Source organism: Lupinus angustifolius, chromosome LG11 (assembly GCF_001865875.1).
Source record: "Lupinus angustifolius cultivar Tanjil chromosome LG11, LupAngTanjil_v1.0, whole genome shotgun sequence".
NCBI lineage: Eukaryota > Viridiplantae > Streptophyta > Magnoliopsida > Fabales > Fabaceae > Lupinus > Lupinus angustifolius.
This window is the reverse complement of record NC_032019.1, coordinates 24266259-24277001: the sequence shown is the minus strand read 5'-3', so window position 1 is coordinate 24277001 and position 10743 is coordinate 24266259. Positions and strand designations below refer to the sequence as shown.

At 34.6% G+C, this 10743-nt stretch overlaps 1 protein-coding gene across 1 annotated transcript; it reads left to right on the top strand.

The window, feature by feature from the left end:
* Nucleotides 9661-10164, top strand: LOC109359856 (SKP1-like protein 14). Its single transcript, XM_019604551.1, has one exon. It carries the CDS (start codon nucleotides 9661-9663, stop codon nucleotides 10162-10164), a length of 504 nt encoding a protein of 167 aa, XP_019460096.1.

Sequence of the window (10743 nt, the reverse complement as noted above, 5' to 3'; positions counted from 1 at the left end):
TGTCGATTGGGTGAGCTTTCTTGGTTTTCCACACAGCTGGCATATCTGAATGCTCCTGAGATCTGGTCTGACCTTCTTCATTGGTTGCTTTCTCATTATCCACGTCTTTTGAGTATGCTTCCTCTAAAGCACCTGCAACATCATCAGACACGATAGATGTTTCATAATATACATTGTAACTCCCCGAAAATTGCTCCAATAATATTTCCCAGAATGGGTACAAATTTCTTTTTTGTAATGTAAAATTCCTCCATTTACATTTGATTCCTTTTCGGGACATCACGTTAAATAACCTAATTTATGGAAGAGACAACAACCATTACCTAATGGTAATCAAAAGCCACTTAATATACCGTGGCATAATTCTTTATTACAAATGATAGAAAATGTATATACATAAACCAAAGCGGAAATACAATCTTTGTCTAAACAAAAACATACTCAAAGTTGAGTGACTTATTCAACACATCAAAGTACCCTACATAGATACCTTCTTAAAAAGCAAACTAGAAATGGAAATGACTGCTAGTGACTAGCTCCAATGTTAGCGGGTGTACTAGGACACACGGTGGGGTCCACCTCCATCTCAGAATCGGAGGAGAGTTCTACCACTTTAATGGATTCTTATATACAAACTAACTCCACACAATTCTTCTCCTCGGCTTCTAGCTCCTTATCTTCAGCCTCCATATCCTCTTCCGGTTTATTGAACGAACCATGCAACCTACTTCTTATTCTGTATCTATCGGAAGATCAGGCATCATTAGTCGAGTAGCCCTCCTCTCCTGTAGGGAATTGAGCACGTCGCCCCAACTCCATCTCCGGGTAGATGGTCCTGCAGTAGTGGCTCCGTGAGGAATCACAAACTGGAGGGATGGTGCACTAGGTGCTAATCTCCAAGCAGGTATGGGTAAAGAAGCCTCCAAGTCTGCATGATGCGAGGGGAAACGAATCGTAGAGCCACCATAAAACATCTCTATCCCTAAGGCACAAGGGCCTATGTAGGTGTTCGGTGTTCGTCACTACTCCATGTCCCCTCCTAGGACATCGAGAATCGGTAGCTCCGAATCCTCGTGGTTTGGTCCATCTGAACGAGAACGCAAACCGAAGACAAGTAGAAAGAAGAGAAAAGAAAAAGAAAAGAGTAAGACATATAATGAATATAATTCATTGACGACGTGGATTTACACAGAATATTACATCCAGAAAGACACGCATAATATGAAAGTGCAAAGTGTCAAGGATAGCACTAGCAATACTTTGCCTATGTTTTGATGAAGACAAGGTTGTATTAAAGCTTGAAGATGGCTCAACAATCAACATGCCTTATGCTTATTTGGTCATATCTAGACTAGGATATAATTAGAGTAACTATTCTAAGTAGTTTAGGATGTACGTCGTAGTAAGTGAGTATAGGTGAGTATAGGTGAGGTGAACCTAGGTGCTAGTCTCTCAAGCCATCTTAATTGTCATATCATATCCATGAGACATATCATCTAGTTAATTGTATGTTCATGCATTAATCATACATGTTATATGTGCATATTAGGCATAATATAATTGTTAGAACATGTATATATGTTGTGCATAACATATGAGAAGTTTAACCTTTGAACCATGTACTTTAATGTGCCAGTTAATCAATTAACGTGGTGACTTAATCGATTAACTCAACTACTTTTATATTAAATCAGTGTTTTCTGTTACAACTGTTTTCTGTATCATTTTGTTTCATGGTTAATCGATTAGCGAGTAGTCTTAATTGATTAATAGGTCTGTTATTTGTTATAACTGATTTATGTTGTAACCGTTTAACTGTTTGCAACGAATCCAACTGTCAAAACTACCTGCTATAAATAGAGCCAACTTCCAGAAAACCGTAGCATTGCATTCTATTGTATAGGGCTGATTTTAGAGAGCATTTTTCATTGTGTTGTACTGTTTTGCAAGAGAGTTGCATGTGTGAGAAGAGAGTTGTTATGCTGAATTAATTTCTAATTTTTGCATATTGTTTTACATATTCATATGTTCATCCTTATCTTGCTCACATGTTCATGCATTATATAGATTGATAGAGAGATTATTTGATTTCTGTTTTTGATTAACTCACATGATTCTTAATCGCTTGAGTGATTAGTGAGTGGGTTAGTCTTTAGATCTTTTCTTGTAATATTTCAAGAATTATTGTGCTTAGTATACCTTACTGTTTTTAATATGTTTTTGTGTATTTCTGGATTAATCTCTTGGTGTCGTATCACCATAGAGATTGAGAGTCTTCACCAAGGCTAGGAGGTCTTGATTGAGGACAAGAATCTTGGCTAGGGTTGTTTCGTGAGAAAGGTTTTCTCAGGTGAAGGGTAGAGTAAAACCAAGGATTTAGGGGTCCTAGATTTCAAGAAAAAAGCGTCATATGTGCTTGTAATTGAATTGGTGTGTGTATTCATACTTTTACTCAATATTGTGAAGAAGAAAATCTACCTAGATCAGAAGGGGAGGCCTGGATGTAGTTTATAGTGGACCGTAAACGAACCAGGATAAAAATCCACTTTGTGCACTCTTTTTCTCTCTGAATCTTCTTCTCGTTTCTTGTTGTTTTAAATTGAATTTGTAGCTAATATTTTGGATATTTGTTTACTGCTATATGCTTATTATTTGTGCTTGAAATATTTGCTTTATCTATGTTCAATTGTTTTTAAACAACTTTGCAATCTGCCTCTCTAATCAATCTGTTATGTGCATGAGTTAATCGATTAATACTAGGTGTTAATTGATTAACTGGGCTGTTTCCAGAAATTGGGTTTTGGTGCAAGAAGCGGAAATTGACAACCGCTACACCTATTCAACCCCTCCCTTCTAGGTGTTCCTAGGCCATTGATACCTAACATAATATACAAAATATATAGCTCATACACAAATGCATAATGATGAATGATATTATAACTTAGATTATGAGGATCAATATGCACGATCTCAATATATGAATGTTATGTTTTTTTCATCCGTCTTGATACCAATATCCTCCCAATATACTATTCGAAAATAACCAAGAGTATAGGTCTCATAACAATCCGATTTTAAGGCACCAAAAATAAATTATTCCTCACAATGATATATGATTGATCGGTTCCAAAGAACTATCCATTTCATGATGGTGTCGTATCAAACACTTTCTGAGCATCCTTCTCATTGATCCTGATTGCAAAGAGGGATTGTCAGAGATCGTCTAGCTTGCATTGTGAGAACTGTCTGATCCAATAGAATACCTCATCCAGGAACACAAGGGACTCGTCTCACCTAGACTCTCCCTCAAGACTTTGCTGACAAATTACCACAATCAACGTCCCTCACAACATTGCGGGGCTCGTTCGTCTCCCGTAAATTTCCTCTCCACTACTTCGTTATTCATAATGAGTATGCACACTAATCAAGGTTAGCCAATTAAATTTTTTAATCATTCTTTTAACATGATTGGTCCATCCTAAGACATCTCCCAAAGGAATGTTTCTTGTGGGACCCGATCTTACGTTATCACGTAATAGAGGAATAACATTCCTACCACTACGAACCATCGCTGAATTACCCTGGACAGTCACATGGCTAAGCCTCTTATGGTCAGACGACCTCGCCGTGTGGTATCATGTAGTCCTTTTTAGGCATCGCCTTGCTCACGACATCCTCATCGGAATCATTGCCCGCATAAGGCTCAAGAACAAAAGTAACAGTATGAGTTTGTCAATTTGGGCATCGAACTCAATCCTCTGAGCCACGGTCTTCCCCAAGTGTAAATACACTTCACACCCAAGCTAGGACTAATGCCTAAACAATAAATCAATCAAACACAGTCACAATTTATGTATGTCTCTCGCCCAAGCGAGAGACTGTCGCTCAAGCGACCAATTCATCAAAACAGACTCCATTTCATGCATGGCTCTCGGTCAAGTGAGGGGAGTGTGGTTCAAGCTAAAAATCCACAAAAAATTGGTCAAAATCACCCTTTGGGTCTCGCTCGGGCGAAGGACTATCGCTCGGGCACCCAGAACAGGCCAAACGGCAACCTGCCCTCGCCCAGGCGGCAACTGGGGGCCTAATTCACTATTTCTCCCTCGCCAAGGCGAGGGTAGTTCGGTTGCCAGGACTATTTCCTCGCCCTTTCGGGATACCGAATCAAAAATCTCCATTGTTTTCGATCCCTACGCATTTTAGTTTCTCGAGTGGTGTTGCTTTATGGATAACAACCATAATACCTAATATTTTATACTATACTAGGGCATATAGCCTAAGGAAACATCTGTACTTAATCTAGACACGAAATCATTTGGTTAAGTACGAGTCTCTAACAAAAATAGAAAGAAATAACTCCCAACTTCTAAGGTAGTTGGGAGGCCGGGTGTCATATTCGGACACCACTATATCATGATGTAATCTCCCTTACCTTGGGTTGTAGTGCGGTTGATCTCCGTCATGTGAATGGATCGGTTGTCTAACTTCGAACGCCTTGAAACTGAAAACAAAACACAAATAAGTGATTCGCAAGTTAAATCATTCACTTATTAACTCTACGACACAGACATCGTTCTAATCTATTTAAGGAGCATCTGAGACTCTCATCCATCATGTCCAAGACTTATATTCTCGAACCATCATTTATCCTCGAAATTCTCATTCCCGATTCCTATCGGTTCATGATCATTTCAACACCTTTTCACAAGGATTGATCTTATGATCAACACGTCATTTTAAACCAAACATCCTTGATTTCCTCATCATCTCTTTTCATCAAATTCAACACATGCATATATTTTAAACACTAAAACAGCCCTATGAACAACAATATTTCATGGTTTCAAAATATGATTTCTAAATTCACAAAAACTCATTTTTCGTGTTCTTGCGTATAACAAGAGATAGGAAGGTTTTTAGAAAATTTTGACAGATGAAAATATTTGTAACATGCGCATAAACATCAGACTCAAATATTGTAAACAATGAAAGGCTAGATGTTCTAAAAGATTAAGAACAAGTATGGAGGTTTACCTTGGTGTTCTTGAGAAAATCCAAATGAAAAAGAAGAGAAAAGTGATGACAAGGGTTTCTCCAAGTTGAGTGGGCTCTTTTAAAGGTAATGATTTATTTTTTAGAGAAGAAAGCTAAGGGTTTCAAGAGTAAATGTCTCTTTTAAGAGGAATTGAATCAGGTTTAAGGAGACAAGCCAAGGGTTTTCAAAGAATAACGGTGTAACAGTTAAATGAAGGGTTTAAGGAATTTAGTGTAAAAATCAGTATTTTTGCTTGCTTTCCCAACAAGTTTCGCTCGTGAAAGTAAAATGACTTCTTCGGTGAAACATTCGCTCTTATATCATGCCTGAGTATTATCGGCTAGTACTCGACTGGATATTAAAAGCTTCTGATTACCGTTAGAATTTCGAAATGTCGAATTTGGAGTGAAAAATATTTAGAAATTTATTTTGGACAAACTTGACGTTTATCCTGTCACTAAATAATATTTCTAAGCCAATGGTGCAATCAGAATTCTATTTTGAGCTATAGAACTCAAAACACGTTATTAGGTCAAATTCAGGCAAATTTGGCCCGACGGCAGTCCAAAAACTTTCCGTCACAGAAAATTACGAAAATTTATCACAAAATAGGAATTTATAAAACAAGAGTAACACTCATCTACGGCTTAGCCTAAATTATTACCGCTTAATTTCAAATATTAGGTTTAGTTAAAAATAAATAATTAAAAAATATATCAAATTTTCACATGTGTTACATACATCATACTTGATAAAGAGACAAATAGATAATTATAATATTAAGATTATAATATACAATGAATACAATATCAGTTTTGTACTGATATAATGGTACAATGGTTCAACATATGGTTCATTAATTAATAAAATCCATATTACTTAAGTTATATATAATGATAAATTTAATACATTTATGAATATAAATATATTTAGAGTGGGGATCCACTTACTCTAAGAGTAAAATTTTTAAACTTACTCCTCATCCTAGCCATCAATTATATGGATATCTAATGGTTTAGAGCTACTCCACTAATTCAAACCATGGAATTTCCCTAGAATTAATAGCTAGGATGGGGAGTAAGTTTAAAAAAACTTACTCTTGGAGTTAATAAATCTCTCCTCATATTTATTATTTGTAACATATAACTTATTTATTGAGATGATCTAACTATGTTGCAAATAATTATTAAGTTGAAGATTTGAATTATTATTGTATCACCTTGAAAAATATTAATTTTGTGTGCACATTCATCATTCATTTATAAGATTTAATATATTTTATGGTAAAAAATATATGTATTAATAGTGTTAGAGTTTTTTATATTTTCATTGCATCATCTACCAATCGTATTTTATCATCATTGACATTTAAATATAAAGAATGCAAATAAACATTATATAAATATTACACTTAATATAGAAAGAGTGTAATATCTATAAACTGTAAGTATAAAAACTTTTGCATAGTCAGGACATCATCCATTATTCTTTTATAAATACTTAATAATAATTAAATACGAATAGTAGATTATACAATAAGAGTATATAAAATATAGAGTTGATACATATTTTTTTCACTTATAGAAACTAGCGTGTTAACAGACACTATCGTGTATGTCAACCCGCATTCTTATTTTGCGATTGTATGTCAACACGTATTTTGTACTCCTAATGTCTATTTTGCTCTTTCCTTAGCATGTTATGTAGGGCTAAGGTTGATGATTAAATATATTAAAAATAGAGGATACCATTATTTATTTCAAAGTGTCTAGTGTAATTTAGTAAATATTTAAATTAAATATAAATTTATATTTAATAGTAATAGTTCAAAGTAATGTTTAAAATTATACCAAATCACAACCAAAATGAAATAAAAAGAAAGGTAAGCCATAATCAGAACACATATCATATAAGACCAAATACTAGCATACTCACAATAATTGATCAACTTGGTAAATTGTATGTCACTTAAACATGAATTCCTTACAAATTACCACCCACAAATGTTAAAAACGTTAGTCTTTAAAATTATTTAAAAAGTCCAAAGCTTAGAGTTGGGTTAAAAATTTGCGTAGACATAAAAGAAGAGAAATAATGATCGAAAGCCATGGCAAAAATACAAAATAAACTACAAACATATGTTAGGTATCAGTGGTCTAGGAACACCTAGAAGGGGGCTTGAATAGGTGTGGCAGTTAAAAATTTTACCGCTTTTTAACAACAACCCAACTGCTGGAAAACCAGTCCAGATAATCGATTAACAGAAGGGTTTAATCGATTAACACAGTTACAGAGCAGATTAACATAACAAGAAAATTGCACGACAAATAAGATACACTTTAAATAGATATATTTCAGATATTATTGCACATAAGTGTTAACTATATAGCATTAAACAGATATTCAAATTCTCAAGTATATATTCAGTGTATCAAAACAAGAAACAGAAAAAAGATAAAGAAAGAAAGAACAGTGCAAAAGGATTTTTATCATTGTTCGTTTGCGGTCCACTGAAACTACATCCAGGCCTCCCCTTCTGGATTAGGGAGATTTTCCCCTTCTGGATCAGGGAGATTTTCTTTCTTCACAATATTGAATTAAGATACAGTTACCAATTCAATTTACAAGCACAAGGGGTGCTCCCTTCTTGAAATCTAGGATCTCTAAAACCTGGTTTGACTTCTACCCTTTCACCTCTTAAGAAAACCTTTCTTGCGAACAAGCCCCAGCCAAGAATCTTATTCTCAAATCAAGACCTCCCTGCCTTGATGAAGAACTTCAATCTCTGTGGTGATTTCACACCAAGAGACAAATCCAGACTACACAACACACGTTAAAATCAAGGTATTCTAAGCACATAAAGCCTAAGATATTACAATGTAAAGAATAACGATTAACCCTTATCCTACCATCAATATGAAAGTGAGTTAATCAGAATACAATATATAACAGGTTTCTCTCAATCAGAATCTAATGCATGATCATGTGAGAAATATCAAATGAATATCAAATTATGCAGAAACATAAAGCATGTTACAAAAACACAGCATAATCTCTCTTCTCACAAATGCAACTCTCATGCAAAATAACAGTGAAAATACGAATGCAAATGCTCTCTAATACAGCCCTAAACAAATAGAATGAAGGCTAATAAGTTTTGAGTAAAGCCTCATAGTTATAGCATGGTGAGTAAGTGGTTTAAGTCGTTGCAAAAACAGTTAAGCAGTTACAACAGCTTAAATAGATTTCAGTTATAACATGAAACAGACACGTTAATCGATTAAGACTACCATTTAATCGATTAACGGACTTACAGAATGACATCCAAATCAGTTAAAAACAGAAAACACATACTCAGCAGAAAATCAGTTACGTTAATCGATTAAGCTTACCTGTTAATCGATTAACTGAAGCATTTATGCATATGTTTCACAAGGCAAACTTCTCAAATGTTATGTGGAATATGTATACATGTTTTACCATTTATATTATGCCTAATATGCACAAATAACATGTATGATATATGCATGAACATACGATTAACTAGATAATTTATCTCATGAATATGGTAGTTCAATTATGATGGCTTAAGAGACTAGCATCTAGGTTCACCTAACCTATACTCACTTACTACGGCACACATCTCAGACTAGTTAGATTATAGACTCAATTTATCTCCTAGTCTATATATGACCAAATGAACATAAGACATGTTAATTGTTGAGCCATCTTCAAGCTTTGTTAGGACTTTGTCTTCATCAAAACATAGGCTAAGATATGTCAGTGTCATTCTTGACACTTTGCACTTTCAACAAAAACATACCAGCCTCAATTCTAACACAATATTAAGTTACTAACCCCAAAGTATATTATAGTTGTCACTTTATCTTTGGTTCGAGGGTAACCTTCCCTTGTCTTAATGTGTTGTATCTCATTGATTTACAATGGAAAATTTGGGTTCAATGAGGAAGGAAGAGTTCATAATAGTAAAGAGGTTGGAATTTAGAATCCTTGAGGATACATTACAGTGGCTTTCTTTTTGGGGTGGAAAAAATAAGAATGATGGAAATAGAATAAGAAAGTTATGTAGAAGGTTACACGTGGTTTTTTATTATGGAAGTTGCATTAATTAGTTAAATGTTTTTTTAATAAGGAAGTTACATGTAGTTTTTTTTAGAAGTTGAAACTACTTTGACCATTGAAGTAAATATTATTCATTCTTAGGTATTTATAATTTATATTTTTAAATATAAATATTTGTTTCATATGATTTTTTGATAGAAATTTGGAGATAATAAAGATAAAATAGAGAATCACAAATTACACAATAATGGAGTGGTTATAATGGGTTTCGACTTTTTATATACTACCACTGATACCTCCTTATATTTTTTGGATAAGAAACTAATCTCTTTCGGCTATTGAATTTAAGTAGTATAGATACATAAAAGATATTAATATGCATATATAATTAGTTTAGCTTCACACCCCTTGGGTCGCGTCCCATGTCTTCTATCTATAAAAGCAGCACATCACCCCTTCAAAAAATAACCTCAACTTCTAGTCTCTCTTCTCCGTTTTCATCTCTCTCTCTCTGAGATTTTTCCCTCTCTTCAACATCATCAATGGCTGACGCACCAAAACGGAAGATAACAATATCGCTGAAGACTTGTGACGGCGACGTCTTCGAGGTATCACCGGCGATTGCGAAGCAAATGCAAACAATTCAATCCTTCGTCGAAGACGATTCCTTCGTCGCCACCACCACCGTCATACCTCTCCCAAACGTAACCTCTTTCCAGCTCACCAAAATCATCGACTACCTTAACTACCACCACAACGGCAAGGCCGTAGCCGTCGACCGTAAGTTGGCCGCGAAAAAGTTCGACGAAGAATTCGTCAAGGAGCTGGACCACGAACAGTTGAAGGAGTTGCTCCTCGCTGCTAATTACCTGAACGTTAAGGATGTTCTTGATTTTCTGTGCCAGGCGGTGGCTGATTTGATTCAGGACAAGAGCGTTAAGTTTGTGAGGAATTTCTTTGGGGTTGTGAATGATTATACTACTGCAGAAGAGAAGGAAATTCGTAAAACCCGTGCATGGGCTTTTGAGGGCGTGGATGAAGAATGATGGAAATGAATGTGTTAAGGAGTTGCAGTTATTGAGAATTATGGCTTAAAGCTTGGCACTTCGGTTATAATTTTCTCTTTAGCTTTTATGACTTTCTATGCAGTGTTGGAAATAATTGGAACTTAATATGGAGCATTACAATGTTTGGTTTATATAATTCTGTGGTTTTTTAATTAGCATGAGTTGGTTCAAGTGGTGGCTCAGGATTGTTTGCATCTAGACCAAAAATAATTCTGTTTTTTGTTACTTCTCGTGATGCAAGTTTAGATTTAACATGAATCCTACATGTAATTGTAATTCAGGTGGTTGAGCTAAAACCGAAAGCAACCTACATTAAAATTAAAATTAACAAAAATTATCATATAGAGAAGGATGAAAACATTAACGTTAAGACCATAAAATGTAAATATATAATCAAATAAATTAGATACTTTATAATTAATCTTTACGTTATTATATATTTTGAAATTGTTAAATGATCAACTATTTCAAGTTGAAAAGACATTTTCTCATGTTATTGAGTCAATAAATAAAATAATTCCTATTTTATATGGAGTTAAACTAATAGGTAAACAATAT